We start from the raw sequence: 16,800 nt of genomic DNA, 5'->3' as shown, positions 1-16,800 counted from the left end.
AAGTGGAAACTGATGGTCTTGCAGGAGACGTGGTTATTATTTGGGATGACAGAGTACATACCTGGCATGTCACTCAGCAAGAGGAGGGAGACCAAGGAGTTATGAACCATGTCTAGAGAAACTGGGGCCCATGGTCTGTCTGCTGCACACCTGGGGGTTTGTCTTTTTGTCTGTCTTACTGCAGCACACCTGGGTGTCTGTCTCTACTCCCAGCTGCCAGTGGACAAAAGAGCTAAGGGCGTAGAAGGGGAAAAGCATTGTACTCTTTCCTTTTAAATCAGGGCTTTCCGACCCTGTTCCTGGAGAGCTACCCTCCTTTAGGTTTTTGCTCCAACCCCAGTTGTAAATGACCTGATTCAGTTTATCAACTAGATAATTATTAGAATCAGGTGAGCTAGATTCGGGTTGGAGCAAAAAAAAACACAGGACAGTAGCTCTCTAGGAACAGGGTTGGAGAGCCCTGCTTTACATTTTCTGAGTTGATGTGCGGATGGCTGAAAATCTCTTTTTCACTTCATCTTTTCACGGAAGAAAAATAAGATTAATTTGCATGTGCATTAAATACAGGCTCTGTTGTGAACTGAATAATTTTGGGTTTAGCGTAACACGTCAGAGCTTAACAACTAATTCCTTCCTATAACTCTCTCTTCATCCTCCAGTTCTCACTGTTCACGCCGCCTCCTTCCACTTCACCAAGGAGCCCAAGTCCCAGGATGCCTTGCACGGCCGGAGTGCCATGTTACGCTGCGAGGTCAGCGACGCGGAGGGCGTGAGTTACAGCTGGCTGCAAAACGGCGATGCGGTGAACGACACAGAGCGCCGCTTTCGGGAGGGCGGCAACCTCAAGTTCACCGCTGTGGACCGCGTGCTGGACGCCGGGACCTTCCAGTGCCTGGCCACCAACAATGCCACGGGAGAAGAGGAGCGCTCCACGGAGGCGTCCTTCAACATCAAATGTGAGTTTACTTGATTAAATACTACTAAATTTTACTTACTTAATTCTCATAAATGTAAGCCCTTCCCTTAAATCAGTGTTTTGAGTTCTCATAACCAAAATACTGTAAATAGATGTGCAGTTGTTAAATCATACACATATTTCTGATATTGATATGACTCAATCTAGCACTCAAAGTAAGCATGGGTGACAGTGTAATGGCAAATGATAGGCATAATTATATATGTTACTGTAATCATTTTTGCCAAATGCATTGAATTGGCTGCACAGCAATTAAAGCCATCTTAGACCTTATGCAGACCTACCTGTTTTGAATATTGACAGTTGCCTTGCATCTTCCAAATGTCAACTCAATATGTATGCCCTCGCATGTGTCTCTACAACCTCCATCTATATAACAGGCATCACATCTCCTGAAGCTCTAAGAAAATGCTGCCTCATACTTATGAAGACTCTTTACGAGAGCCAGCCAGTGTTTTCCTTTTTCTAACTCTTATTTCCACTGGACCAAAAAGCGAAGTCACGCCCGCGTGAGAGGTTATTTTGAGTGTGGGGCGGACAAAGCTGTCCTTTATGTCCTCTGCCAATATGGACTGCTTGTGAAGTTGCAGGGTCCGCCTGCTCTGGCTGGCTGTGTCACAGAACAAGGAAGGTCAGCTGAAAGGGAAGGGGCTGTTTTGGTAGCCGGCGCTAAGTTAGCCGGCCAGGTGTGAATGGCTGGTTTGTTTGTTAATGAGCAGCAAGAGAGGGTTTGACAGCTTTTTTTTCTTTTTTCACTCCTTTAAAAAAAACAAATCCTCTCTCTCTTCCTCTTGCGCTCGCTCTCTTCCTTCTGTCTTTTTTAAACTCTCACTCTACCTACCTCTCCATCTATTGATCGATAGATAATGTCTCTGTCTGTCACACAGGGCTAGAGAGTGGTGGGGTGACCCTGAAGGATCCTGCATCAGAGCAGGACATCGAGAGCTCTGCCCCTGTGACGTTCAGGTGCAACATTGATGGACACCCACGGTGAGAAAAACAACTGCGGCCTTACGGTGTCCGCATGCTTCCCAGCCAAAACTGTTGGGATGAGTTCATGCATATTAAAACAGACAAATACTACTATTGCCGCTTTTTTCCTTTTTCAAGCAAACCTCTTTTTTTTAAAGGGAGTATTTAAGGGAGTATTCTGGCGCCTTTACAAGGCCCCACGTTGCCTCGTGTGTCCCCACGTTGCCTTGTGTTTTCACTGGACTTTCATTGTGTTATGTAGAACAATGCCCACTTGATTTAGTCAAAACTACAAAGTATCCATGATGAGTAAATATACTGGTCACCAATGAGGACTGATTTAACCACTATAGCGTTCATCAGTCTTGCCACTTGTTATGTGCCAACTCACTCATGCATATTACGTAGTCATGTCTTCCTCCCCCAGACCAACATGCCACTGGTACAGAGACAGCGTGCGCCTGCCGGAGAAGAGCCATCAGATCAACAACAAGGAGCGAACTCTGACCCTGCCCAGTGCCAGCCCAGACAACAATGGCCTCTACTATTGCTGTGCCAAAAATCCAGCCGGGCACGTGTGCAGCAATGCCAACTTCACCCTCAATATCATAGGTGTGTATATGGACAAAGATTCAATAAAGAAGAGGTGAGGAGGGATTGCAGTTTTCCACATAGTTTCATTGCAAAGTAACACCCAGCCCCACTGGCATCAACATAGTGAATAGAAGCCAGGGCTGAAGAGAGCCCTTTGACCTGTCTCTTTCCTTTCTTATGAACTGTATACCGCTTTCTCAGTCTCTTCATACCTCACACTATCACCCCTTACCCCCTGTATAGATAAGAGTTTCCCTCGTCCCGTGGTGGTTCCTGAGGACTTGGTGGTGATGAGGAACGAGGAGGCCCTCCTTAACTGCCTGTTCACTGCCGAGCCCCCTCCCACCCAAGAGTGGTACCACCAGGACGAGCTCATCACCAACAAGTCCCGGTAAGACTGGGTTGATATATACACATACATTACCAGCCAAAGGTTTGGACACACCAACTAATTTTCTTTGTAGAATAATAGTGAGGACATCGACTATGAAATAACATGGAATCATGAAGTAACCAAAAAGTGTTAAACAAATCAAAATAGCCACCCGTTACCTTGATTACACCTTTGCACACGCTTGGCATTCTCTCAACCAGCTTTATGAGGTAGTCACCTGGAATGCAATTCAATTAACAGGTGTGCCCTGTTAATTTGTGGAATGTATTTCCTTAATGTGTTTGAGCCAATCAGTTGTGTTGTACAGAAGATAGGCCTATTTGGTAAAAGACCAAGTCCATATTATGGCAAGAACCGCTCAAATAAGCTAAGAGAAACGGCAATCCATCATTTACTTTAAGACATGAAGAATATTTCAGGAACTTTTAAAGTTTCTTCAAGTGCAGTTGCCAAACCCACAAAGCGCTATGATGAAACTGGCTCTCATGAGGACCTCCACAGGAGAGGAAGACCCAGAGTTACCTCTGCTGCAGATGATACATTCATTAGAGTTACCAGCCTCAGAAATTGCAGCCCAAATAAATGCTTCAGAGTTCAGGTAACAGACACATCTCAACATCAACTGTTCAGAGGAGACTGCGTGAATCAGGCCTTCGTGTTCGAATTGCTGCAAAGAAACCACTACTAAAGGACACCAATAAGAAGAGACTTGCTTGTGCCAAGAAACATGAGCAATGGACATTAGACTGGTGGAAAACTGTCCTTTGGTCTGATTTTTGGTTCCAACTGCTGTGTCTTTGTGAGACGCAGAGTAGGTGAATGGGGATGATCTCTGCATGTGTGGTTCTCACGTTGAAGCATGGAGGAGATGGTGTGGAAGTGCTTTGCTGGTGACACTGTCAGTGATTTTATTTAGAATTCAAGGCACACTTAACCAGCATGGCTACCGCAGCATTCTGCAGCGATATGCCGTCCCATCTGGTTTGCGCTTAGTGGGACTATAATTTGTTTTTCAACAGGACAATATCCCATCAAACCTCCAGGCTGTGTAAGGGCTATTTGACCAAGAAGAAGAGTGCTACATCAGATGACCTGGCCTCCACAATCATCTGACCTCAACCCAATTGGGATGGTTTGGGATGAGCTGGACCGCAGAGTGAAAGAAAAGCAGCCAACAAGTGCTCAGCCTAGCTGGTTGAGTGTTGAAGCTAGTTGAGTGTGCAAAGTTGTCGTCAAGGCAAAGGGTGGCTACTTTGAAGAATCTAAAATACATTTTTGATTTAACACTTTTCTGGTTACTAAATGATTCCATGTGTTATTTCATAGTTTTGATGTTTTCGCTATTAATTAGTCGTCTCCTAGATGTGAATTACAGTTTGAAGAAGGCTCCACCATATACAGCCACTCTAAGGCTGTGTGTGCTTGTGCATGTTGTGTTAATGAATGTTTTGGATGCATGGCGACATTTTGAGGTGAATTCTGCAAACCGCTAATGTTTATTAGTATCTCTTCCAAGAGTCCTTTTAAAAATGTACAAATATACACAAAATGCAAAACAAACAACGGGTCCTCTTTCCTGAGTTGGCCAACTTTCCAGAAATGATTCATAATGAAGTCTGTATTTTGTTGTGACCTCCTTTCTCTCCCTCCCTAGATTGGTGATGTTGAACAATGGCTCCCTGCTCATCACCCAGGTGAAACCCAGAAACACTGGGCTCTACAAATGTGTGGCCAAGGGGCCCCGCGGACTCCCTGTCACTCTGGAGGCCACCGTGAACCTAGCAGGTAAGGGAGTGCACACACAGGCATGCACAGTTTTGACACACTGCCTCAAGACAGTTGTTTGAATCCTTCAGTTTATGTCTAACTTACTGAACCCTGTCACAGGTTAACTCCATTAATAAATGTTATCCCTCACTAATCTGCACTATCTTTAACTGGATTGGCACGGCAAAGTCAACAGTTGAGTGGTGTACTGCATTGCCTTCATGATTAGGACACAAGATATTTGTTTTCATGTTGTTTTTTTCTGATGTCATGGACTATCACTCCCTTCCCTTACAGAAATTGAGGAGATGGGCCCCAGCCAGAGCCGGGTCTTCTCGGCCAACTCCCTGGAGCGGGTATCCTGCCGCCCCCCTCGCGGCCACCCGGAACCCGATGTGTGGTGGGAGTGGGGCGGGGAACGCGTTCCCTCAGAGGGCAGGGTCTACCAGGACGGACTGGAGCTGGTCTTCAGCCCCACCCAGGGGGAAGACTCAGGATTGTATACCTGCGTGGGCCAGAACAAGGCCGGTACCAGGAGGCAGGAGCTGACTGTCACCGTGGCCAGTGAGTATAGACCTCAAGACTGACCAAGACCCTAAAGGCTTTTCATACTGCCAAGCCAAGCCAAACCAAGCTGGTCTGGTTACACATCCACAATTGTTTCTGGAACCTTGATGAAAAGCACAATGTGAAATGAAAATATCAGAACCAGCACAGTTTGGATCAGGTCAGTAAGATGGTGTGAAAAGGGGATTTGTGGTCAATACGGAAGGAAACTGTCTAAAATTGAAGCAGGGAGGTAGTATGTAAACTTGTCCAATAAATAAAAAGAAGCTAATTTCTGTTTTGTAACATATTGCTACAGTGTGCCCTAATGAACACGACCCAGGTGTTTCACTGTTGAGGCGGGAGTTGGACAAATCTCTGAAGGACTGTGGCTCTTCAGGAGTGCGGTGTTTGTTGTGAGCTGCACCCGCTGAAATGTATTGGGTGTAGACACTACTTTTGAAGAGATGCTAAATGTGTGTATCCCCTAGCCCCTCCGGAGTGGGTGACAAAGCCAGAGGACAGCCAGCTGGAGGAGGGCCTCCCTGGGTACCTGCATTGCCACACCCGTGCCACGCCCCAGCCTGAGGTTACCTGGTACCGCAACTTTATCCCCATCACCACCGAGGTCAGTCCATGTTCGAACTGTGTCCTGGTCATTCTGAAAAGAAGTGGGAATATACACTAAGAACTACTACACACCGAGTGTACAAAACATTAAGACCACCTGCTCTTTCCATGACCTAGATGGACCAGATAAATCCAGGTGAAAGCTATGATCCCATATTGATGTCACTTGTTAAATTCACTTCAGCCAGTGTAGATGAAGGAGAAGAGACAGGTTAAAGAAGGACTTTTAAGCATCGAGACACATTGGGTATGTGTTCCATTCAGAGGGTAAATGGGATAGACCAATATTTAAAAGGACATCCAGCCAACTAGACACAACTGTGGGAAGCACAGGAGTCAATATAGGCCAGCATCCCCATGGAACACTTTTGACACCTTGTGGTCAACGACCTGATGAATTGAGGCTGTTCTGAAGGAAATGGGGGTGCAACTCAATATGTCATGTTTTGTACACTCAATGTATATACTTATATTTACAAACGGTTCTGGACATTGTTAATGTGACATTCTCGCGTAATGTTACGCGAGGTTCAAGTTAATTTAAGAATCATTTAACAATAATCCATGTAATGAAATACATTTCTCAAATATGACCCTGAGGCTGCATTTTACATTCACTTTAAAGCCAATGTTTTTTGCTGTGCTGCAATAGATTAACTTTTTAATGCCCAGAACTGTAAATATGCATAAAGGTGCATTAACTGCAGTAACTTTCATTAGCCTTTTAACCTATTGTTAACCCATTATCTTTTGACTGTAGGACATTCGCTTTAAGCTGTACCCCAATGGGACCCTGAGGATCAACAGTGTAGAGGTGTATGATAACCACTTGTACATGTGTCGGAGCCAGACGGAGGCCGGGAGGGTGGAGGGCCGGGCCCGGGTCTTCGTACTTGGTGAGTGTGCACATGCGTAGGTGTGAGTTTGTAAGTGAGAGGGACAGCATGCAGGTGTGTGGTAGTGCCATGTGTTCATGGTGTCAGAGTGTGTACAAATAACTTTTGTTTGTGGGAGTGTCATGTTATATGCGCGGGTGTCAGGGTTTCCATTTGCTGGTAATTGCTGGCTTTTGGACGATTTTTTTAAAAATAAATAAAATTCCCGAAAGCCGGCCAAAGTGTCCGGGGCTGCCCTGCTGAGGAGAGAGAGAGGAGCCTTAAGGCCTAGGCTACTGTTGATTACGAAGATTGAGGCCTTTTTCATTGAAGTGAAAGTTAGAGAGTAGTGAAAAGCCTGTAAGGCAGGGCTCCAGACTGCGACCATTTAGTCTCATTTTGTCTGTACGAGTTAAATGTATTGGTCGCATCGGTGCGAGCTGCACATTCATTCACCTCACTCAAAATAGTGAAGTGCATTATCCTCATGATTCCTGTAATGAAAGTGTCTGCCTACTTGCCCCTGTACTGGTTTCGCTGGAGCCTGCTGCTGTGTCGAGAGAGCCACGCTTTCCTTTCCCGGGGGGGAAAAAGTGTTCTGATTTGTATAACATTTTAAAAACCAATTGCAGGTAAAACACAGCTATCCTGTTGTCACCGGTGGTGTGAGGATGTTCTCATCTTTTCTGTAGATATACTTTTTATTTCTTAACTTTCAATTTTGAGCTCAGTAGCAACTATTTTACAAACAAGATATTTGATATAGCTTTGAGAAACGGAGCGTGCGAGCTGCGCATTGGCCATTGCGAGTGCATAGGCCTCATTGAGCGGTAGGTTACGACTGGGGACACTAAATGTACTGTTAGACTAATACATGGCTACTAGCAGTGGGTATTCAATTTAGAGCTAGGGATCTAGGTCATGTGTTTTGAGTTTCCACTTACTCAGGTGGTGAATTAGCCCATGATATTAGATCACATAAAGATGCAGGCAAAGTCATCTGTATTGAACCCCCCCCAAAAAAAAAAAAAATCAGAATCCCTATTTTAACAGTAAAATGTAACAACAATAGTATAATTTTCTACTCAAAATGCATGACAGTCACTGGAGTATGGTTGGACATAAATATTTTGAAAGATGATGAAACAACGTATTACTTCAATACCATCTCAGTAGTTTAATACACGTTTTAATAAAGCACTGAATGACTTTATAAGATGATAGGCCTACTAATTTGTCCTATTGCGTGATGCCATAAATTTTGTGTGTGACCAAATCATGGGTTGGTGCCACCAACTGAAAAACTTAGTGGCACCAGTGCCACCAGGGGGAAATGTTAGTCTGGATCCCTGCCACAAGGGGAATGTCTTCCGTATGGACAAGTTCTAATATTGTAGTGGACAAAGATGAGATGAATGTAGGTGTGGCCGAATGCAGGCTGCAACTTGCTATTCAGGTAGAGATAATGTTGGAACATTATTATTAAATAAAATGTAAAAAATTTAATTTGTTATTGTAGGCCTATTTATTCATCTATACCAGTTCTTTAAATATGCAAACTGTGTTTTGTTTCATTCTGTTGACACATATTTGTTGGCTAAATTAGGTTTGATCTGTCTTTTTAATTGTGTGCTCTGTATTTAGTTTAAGATGTGTTTTTAAGTAGGCCTGTTGTAAAATAAATATCATTAGCCTATTGCTGTCTATTGTTGGGTAAGGTAGGCACTAGCCTTTCTTGGTAATTGCTGCAATATAGCTTGTTAAAAACCTTTTTTTGAAGGTTTAAACCAATTCACAAGTGTTTTTGTTCCATTATGTTGAGACATTTTCTTTTACTTACTTTTGATATGACCCTGATAACATTTAGAAGCTTTTGTGGCAGTTTGGGGTGGTGTAGCCTATTACACTGCAGACCTATGATATGAAGGCAGCGCGCCCCGGCGCTCCAACTGACTCTGTTAGTTGAACTTGTGAGGTAGAATGTTTTAGGCCTACCAGAGTTACTCCTATAATCTTACAATATTATGCCTGTCTTTATAGAAAAATATTCGGATAAAAAATGTATGAATTATCCCCCTTCTGAACGCATATATCTGTATAGCAGACATTCGCCTATCTGACATGTATAAAGAAATTCAGTTTTGCATATGCTACACATCGAAACACAAGGAATAAATAGTGTTTTGTAATTAGTTATAGGCTGTTTTTAAGGACATGTAAATGTCTCTCTTGGCCAATATCGCTGATTTATTGATGGCGCTGGAAGACCTAATGGGTTTACGCGCCATAACGCAAATGGATGACTGGTAAATGTATCAAATGTCCGATAAATGTAAGTCTTCCTGGTCACTTGTCCGGTGCCAAATTTTCCTGACGGAAACCCTAGGGGGTGTGTGTGTGTGTCTTTGTCTGCGTGTGTGTGTCTGTCTCTACTCTGTGCTCGGTCTCTAACACGTTTGTCTCCTTCCTCCAGAGAAGCTGAAGTTCACCCCCACCCCACAGCCCTCCCAGTGTCTGGAGTTGGACAAGGAGAGCACTGTGCAGTGCTCTGCCAAGGGCCGCGAGACCCCCACCATTCAGTGGACCAAAGCAGGTGGGTGATCGCGGACCTCCTTGCCTGCCTTTGTACATGTGTGTGTCTAAGTCCTGTGTTGCTCAATCCAAAATCAACTCGTAGCTCCTACCCCTTGTACCTTTACACTTCTAGTTGATCTCAAAGGATAGTATGGGTGTAAGCAATATGGTAATAACTGCCTAGCTTATTGGCTCAGTCCGATTTTCTGCCATATTTCTTACCCCCACTGTTTCTACCAAGCTTCTTGGAATAGTTAGATTTTCGGACAGATTTTTTAAACCTATAGTTTAATTGTAGATGTAAATGGGTTTTGTCTATAATCTGAGAGCTGTGCTCCACTTGTAGGACAATAAACATGAATCTGAATCTAATAACCCCCCCCCCCTGCAGATGGCAGTGAGCTGCCAGAGCATGTAGTCCAGACCGGCGGCGTGCTCCACTTCGTAAAGGTGACGAGGGATGACGCGGGCAACTACACCTGCCTGGCATCCAACAGCCCGCAGGGCCAGATCACAGCTGCCGTGCAGCTCACCGTAGCAGGTATCCCTCCACTAACACTAGTGGCACCAATGCAGGTCACAGACACACCACAAAGCTGCCACCTATACAACCAGACACCACACAGACCAAGGGTCCTCTGGATGTCGTCCTCTACTTTTAACCAGAGATTGATTTCTACCTGTGAAAAATGTATATGTATGCTCCAGCCAACCTGTGACAGTAATTAAGTTCAAGGATTAAGTTTAGAAACAAGAATGGCAGTAATCAAGATGGCAAAACTAAGTTGTGCACAGCTAATGTAGACAATCCCCAAATGTTTCTAGTTTTTTTTACCAATGATTTCATCAACTGTGCTAATGCCACCATCACCAAAGCTGTCTCCAGACTCCAACGCAACTAAATCCATCTTAACCAACACTTCTCTTTCACTATTTATTTCCTTCTCCCCTCTCTCTCCCAGTGTATATAACATTTAATATGGAGCCGGAGCACACCACTGTTTACCAGGGCCACACAGCCATTCTGCATTGCCAGGCCACCGGCGACCCCCAGCCCTTTATCCAGTGGAAGAAGAAAGACAAGTTCCTGGAGCCTCGCAAGAGCAGGTAGAGAACCACAACTCTCTGTTTTGTTAAGGCCCAAAGTCATTTTGTAGTATTTGGTTTCTCATTTGTGGGTTTTTCATTCTGAACACCGTGCTAAATGGAATGTTTGGATAGTGTGTTTTGCTAGTGACATCTTCCCTACCATGATAAGAACCCGTCTAGCCTTTGCCATATTGCCATAAGCCAGTTCCAATTCCCTTCCTATGCCTTCCCTTAGGTCGATCATTTCATTATTTGCAGTTCTATAAGGTAAATGCAATACGTTGGAAGCTCCTTATACCCCGGGACCCCTCAGGTCAAGGGGAAGGGAGTGAAATAGGACTGGATTAAAGTAGGGAAAGGAATTGACTGCAGTCACGGCCTCACCCCTGTCCCCTCTGCTGTTTTCTCTCCAGGTTTCAGAAGATGCCCAACGGCTCTCTGGTCATCCACGACGTGAGTGTGGAGGACACGGGAAGCTTCACATGCATCGCTGGCAACAGCTGCAATATCGGCCACACATCGGCAGAGCTCTATGTCGTAGGTAAGACACCAGGAGATAAACTGATAAACTTTGTGTGCCTGCTGCAGCTGTCTACAGTATTTTTGTGGTTGTGGTAGGTGAAGGAAATCAAATGGAGCACCAAACTAAATACCTCTTGTTGCTTGAATGTGTAATTACACTAACAGGGTCAAGACAAATGAAACATTTCGACACTGCAATGTCTCATTGTAATTGAGTGGCGCCGTCTTGAAGTGTCCACTTGACATCTGAGGCTGAGATTGTGATTCAATAGACTCCAATAGGCTTTAATTCAATAGAGAAGCACATCACCTGACCCTTTCGTGTGTGTGTCTGCGTGCCAACAGAGAAGCCCGTGCACCACTCGTTGGAGGAGGACGAAAAGGCGCCCTACAAGATGATCCAGACAATCGGCCTATCGGTGGGCGCCGCCGTGGCCTACATCATCATCGTCCTGGGCCTGATGTTCTACTGCAAGAAGAGACGCAACGCCAAGAGACTAAAGGGCCCTGAGGGAGAGGAGGCCGAGACGGAGCACCTTAACGGTCAGCGTTCACAGTCGATTCCATTCAGTTGAATTCAGTAGTGTCTGGTTTTCCTGGTAGTGTGAGAAGAATTGAGTTGAACTTTATTGAAAACATTACAAATATGTATAGTTGTTGTACTGCATGTACATGTATTACTAGTGACGGGCACCGATATGCAAAGTCAATATTCGTTATCAGTTGCAATTATTTTTATACGATATCAATAAATGGCGTCAAAAAAAAAATATGTTAACACCACAACTGTGTGTTAGCCTCTGGAGTTAGTCTCCAAAACGGAACTGTTTCAAGTGATACTTCATTTCCATGGCTGTGTTGCTTTAACATTTCTGTACCTAGAAATAAGAAGAGTATGTACAAGCAATCAGAATGTTTAGTTACTGGTATTGAAGGATGCCAATTTGTCCTGGCACTACAGGGGGCACGGTGCAGACCAACGGGCAGGCCGCCGCTGAGATCCAGGAGGAGGTGGCACTGACCAACATGAGCACCACGGCCAGCAGCACCAATAACAAGCGCCACAGCAGCCACGACAAAGGGCCCTACCCCCGCGCCAACTTGACCACCATCACCACTCTGGGTATGGAGCAATGCATGTGCGCACAGTCATTGTAATTAAGAATTTGGAAAAGTTGTCATTGTAACTAAGAATTGGTTCTTATTTGACTTACCTGTATAAATAAAGGCTATATACAATCATACTGATTTCCTTCTAAACAGGGAAAGGTGAGTTTGGCGAGGTGTTCCTGGCCAAAGCCAAGGGCATCATGTCGGCAGGAGGAAGAGGCAGTGAAGATGAGGAGGAGACAGTGGTGCTGGTGAAGAGTCTGCAGACGCGGGACGAGACCCTGCAGCTGGAGTTCCGCCGCGAGATCGAGATGTTCGGCAAGCTGGGCCACCCCAACCTGGTGCGCCTACTGGGCATGTGCAGAGAAGCCGAGCCCCACTACCTCATACTGGAGTACGCTGAATTGGTAAGGATGGAGCTACTTGCTTACGCTCCGGGGTGAAGTTTCTCCTAGGTACAGATCTAGGAACAGTTTCCCCTCCCCCAAACCTTAACCATTAGTAGGGGAAATGCTAAACTGACCCAAGATCAGTGTCTACGGGCAACTTAACTTCACCCTATTCTCTACAAACACACACACTTTATGTATTCTACATGGCAGTCAATTATATCATTGAAATACATGTGTATTAAGATAAAATGCATTGATAAAATACAGATTTAAAATATGAGCTACATACGCACACACTGACCCCAGTGCAGTAAAAAATGTGTGTGGGTGTCCCTTTTTTAAATCATCCATGATTTAGCATCGACCCCAGACCTGTGTATATGTTCCTAGGGGGACCTGAAGCAATACCTCAAGATGTCCAAGAACAAGGAGGAGAAACCCAAGTCCCATCACCTCAGCACCAAGCAGAAGGTCAGTTTACACACACACATACTCAAAAGAAAGCATACATTAGCATCTTAAACAGGTCGTGGCTTCAGTGCAGTAGGCCAGGATTTGGTAGCTGGTGCTTACAGTAAGTATCTCCTGTTGCATCATGCCACTGGCTTTCACTGCCTGTTGGACCACTCAGAAGGAGAAACAGATTAACCATAAGATGTGATTTAAAAAGCCATTAAAATGCTTAAACACACACACTAACTCACTCACTTGAAGACACATATACGCTTGAAAACACAGTGATTTAATGCTTTCTATGTCCCACTCTCTCCCTCAGGTGGGGGTGTGTCTGCAGGTTGCCCGGGGGATGGAGCATCTATCCAATCAGCGCTTCGTCCACAAGGACCTAGCCACCCGCAACTGTCTGATCAGTGCCAAGAGACAGGTCAAGGTGTCTGCACTGGGGCTCAGCAAGGATGTCTACAACGAGTAAGATTACATTGAATTAAATCTTGATTTAACCAGGAAAGATCCCTTGCGGTTGAAAAACACATTTAAGGTATTGATTCATTTTGATGAATCCAGTCATAGAATAATTGTATCGATAATTTAGGTTTCCCAAAGCAAGTCTCCATTTAAAGAGACCTGTGATATGTAAAGTGATGACGTATGACAGACTAAATTAACTGTGGCGCCACCCAATGACCAAAGATCACCCACTCCTCCTCTCCCATCCTCTCCTCCTCTTCCCCTCCAGTGAGTACTATCACTACCGGCAGGCGTGGATCCCTCTGCGCTGGCTGCCCAGCGAGGCAGTGTTTGAGGACGACTACTCCACCAAGACGGATGTGTGGTCCTTTGGCGTGCTCATGTGGGAGGTGTTTAGCCTGGGGGAGCTGCCGCACGCTGCGCTCGACCACGACAAGGTCCTCGAAGGTGAGGGCAGTCCAACTGGATCTTGGAAATGTTATTGAAGGATGCTGCTTCACCCCAGATGGGGGTAGAGGTAGAAGAGCACTATTCCAGGGTCACATATTTTGTCATCCTCCTAATGGGTTACTTTATCCTTTGCCTGCTCATAGTTGTTTAAAACCACACAATATGTCACTAAAATCCCATCTATTTTTTTAGTACAAAACATCGTTTTCACATGTTTACATTGCAGTGATGTTTATTGCGCTCTCCTGTTTGGTACTTTCAGAGTATTGGTCATGAGTGAAAGGATAGTGAGGTATAAATGTTATTTTGTTTCCCATCTGAGTTTCACTCTAACCCCCACGCGTTCTTTCCCTCTGTCTTTATTTCTCTATCCCTCCATCTTTCCCTGCATCTCGCTCGCTCTCACCCCCATGTATGTCGTTCTCTCACGTCTTTCCCTCTACCAGAGCTGAGGGAGGGCCGGGGGAAGCTGCCCCTGCCCCAGGGCTGTCCTTCTCGGGTGTACAAGCTGATGACTCGCTGCTGGGCCTCCAGCCCCAAGGACCGTGCCTGCTTTAGTGACATCGTCTCTGCCCTCAGCGAACTGCCCTCCGAGAGCAAGGTGTAACACACACGGCCCAGGTGCACAGTTTGTGTGTAAGGGTATGAATGTGTTATCAATGGGGGGAGGTGACGTGTGTGTGTGAGTGGTCGTGTACAAATGTGTACGTGAGGTACGTATACACGTTGTTGTTGTGCATGCATGTATTGGCCTTTTGAGTTTGTGTGTCTAGCACTCCAGGACTATCCTACTCTGCCTGGTTGGCCTCTAGTTAGCGTCTACAAGAGCAGAACGAGACTCTTAACAACTAGGAAATTTGGTCGCAAATGAGGTCCCAGCCGAGAAGAGCTCAACATCCAATGAGCTTCTCCTTCTCTATGGATTAAAATGACTTTTTTACAATGAGGATTTATATTCTGCCTGAGCAGGTCAAATGCTGTCTAACATTTTAATCTAGAAACTAATGACAGTTAACGTTGGCCCGGTTTTCACCCCAATTGAATCTTTTCTGTTACTCATGTTTGCAAATGGACAAGACAAAAGGGACATTTTCTTCCCAGAGCCAAACGGGACATGAAGGTACAACCTCTTCGGGAGTAAAAATCGAATGTCTCTCACCCTGTTAGATATAATCAAAACGAGGTAAACGGCCAGCATTATTGACCTTGTGGAGTTTAGCTGGAGTGTGGATGGAATCACTGCTCACAACCCTAGTTTTCCTTGAAGGTAAAGCTTTGGTTGGTTTTAAAGTATAGTCGTGGTAGTATATGGACCCTGAATTAGCTTCAACATGCTGTTTTGGAGTTAAGGTAACTGATCTAAGCTGTAGCATTATAGGCTAGCTATTTTATAAAGGCCATCCTGTCATGAACAATTTTGTACTCCTATCAAAGATGTCTGAATGTTACTGCTCCATTTGCCCATCAATCATCCAATCCTATCACGACCAGAGCTTTTCCAATCAGAGTGGGAGAAACCTTTCTTCGTAGACATTCGTCTAAAAGTGCTTTTTATACATGCTTAAAACATGCACTGATCACAACTATAAATGTTTGTTTTCTAGAAGGATTGTTTCGGAGACCTGTTAACTTATTTTAAAGGTCCTGTTTTGTATTTTTTCACTGTATAGAAAGGTACTAAGCTTCTTTGATATCATTTTTTTTATGTGCGAGGCATTTTATGATGTGTAATAGTTTGTCAATTTTTTTTTTTTGCCCCAAAAAATTTAATTAAGGTTCTCCTGAATTGAAAAAAATGCCTGGCAAATGAAGGACTTTGCATCAGATTACTGTCTTGCTATTGTTTTTATATTTACTTTCTTGCTTTTGTTTTAATATTTACTTTTTTACTTGAACATTTTTATACATTGCAGTTTTCTATTTTAAGTATGTTTATACAAACGCATATTAGCCATGGCATATACATGGCGCTGGTCCAATAAAATGTTGTAAATGTACCTTTTTTGTTTGTACGCCGTTTGGTAAATATTGTGCATACAACATTATTAACGAGTTTAGCTTGAGTAAGAGTACACCTTAAAAAAATATCTATTTCAGCAGTTTAACAAAAAATAACCCTCTGCAATGATATTCAAGCTTTGTCCACATCTGATATTTATCCAAAGTTAATATCAGTATCAAACTCAAAGTCAATTTTTTTGTTTGATTTGAGGGTCAGTCTGGCTTGCAGAGCGATGGAGGATAAGATCTGTGAATCCTAAATCCAGCATAGTGTGGCTCCGTGAACGTGATGTGGAATGCATAAGGAGGGACACTTGACCCACGTTCTGAATCGATTAGGTAGAATCATAGGTCGTCTCTGGGCCAGTCCAGATAAACCCCAAACTGCCTTGACTGATGAGCGCAGGCCAGCTCCACCATTTCAAATTTAAGTAACCAGGTAGAAATCTCAGGAGGAAGGATGGAACTTGATCCCCCATGCTTTGCATTTTGCTCCATGTACTCCCTCCCTTACTCCTTCCCCTTCTGTTTGGACATCACCCCCAATGATATGGCTCTGGGTTTCTTTCCTCCAGTCCACTCTGCGTCCCAGTAGCAGAGGCCCGATGGCTGCTCGAGATATGAATCCGTAGGGATTCTGGGGTTCAACGGGATATGTCGGCTTCCTGGGTCATTCTCCTGGTTTCCCCGGTCCTACAGTGTCAGCCGACAGGCATCCAAGGGACACAGAATTCTCTATCAAACTGCTAATATAATTTGTGACAGATAATCCCTATGATCTGTAACAATACATAATATAACCATGTGGTGAAAATTATGCGAATTCAAATACGTTTTCCCCAGCTACAACTTCTTGTAGTTCTGCCAGAACTCACATTTCATAAGCCCTGGTTTGTTTCGACACACTCAAATGGTCCACAAGGTGGAAAAATGTTGACCATTAGAGTTGCGCAATTCTCCACAATGGTTCTAACTTCCAGA

The 16,800-nt window shown here is 44.4% G+C and overlaps 1 protein-coding gene across 1 annotated transcript in view; it reads left to right on the top strand.

Moving 5' to 3' along the window:
- Positions 1-15,815, top strand: part of LOC112265739 (inactive tyrosine-protein kinase 7) — a 36,712-nt gene extending 20,897 nt beyond the window's left edge. Inside the window, exons 2-20 of the mRNA XM_024443300.2 lie at positions 660-956; positions 1,864-1,966; positions 2,376-2,560; positions 2,786-2,933; positions 4,591-4,721; positions 5,001-5,267; positions 5,741-5,877; positions 6,640-6,775; positions 9,228-9,347; positions 9,720-9,869; positions 10,291-10,435; positions 10,831-10,958; positions 11,285-11,482; positions 11,901-12,062; positions 12,203-12,456; positions 12,832-12,912; positions 13,217-13,368; positions 13,637-13,815; positions 14,265-15,815. Coding sequence (XP_024299068.1) covers positions 660-956; positions 1,864-1,966; positions 2,376-2,560; positions 2,786-2,933; positions 4,591-4,721; positions 5,001-5,267; positions 5,741-5,877; positions 6,640-6,775; positions 9,228-9,347; positions 9,720-9,869; positions 10,291-10,435; positions 10,831-10,958; positions 11,285-11,482; positions 11,901-12,062; positions 12,203-12,456; positions 12,832-12,912; positions 13,217-13,368; positions 13,637-13,815; positions 14,265-14,425 — 3,134 coding nt within the window. The 3' untranslated portion in view covers positions 14,426-15,815. The remainder of the gene's footprint in view (positions 1-659; positions 957-1,863; positions 1,967-2,375; positions 2,561-2,785; positions 2,934-4,590; positions 4,722-5,000; positions 5,268-5,740; positions 5,878-6,639; positions 6,776-9,227; positions 9,348-9,719; positions 9,870-10,290; positions 10,436-10,830; positions 10,959-11,284; positions 11,483-11,900; positions 12,063-12,202; positions 12,457-12,831; positions 12,913-13,216; positions 13,369-13,636; positions 13,816-14,264) is intronic.
- The last annotated feature ends 985 nt before the right edge of the window (positions 15,816-16,800 follow it).

This window comes from Oncorhynchus tshawytscha, linkage group LG02 (assembly GCF_018296145.1).
Source record: "Oncorhynchus tshawytscha isolate Ot180627B linkage group LG02, Otsh_v2.0, whole genome shotgun sequence".
NCBI lineage: Eukaryota > Metazoa > Chordata > Actinopteri > Salmoniformes > Salmonidae > Oncorhynchus > Oncorhynchus tshawytscha.
This window is presented reverse-complemented; position numbering and strand designations above follow the sequence as displayed.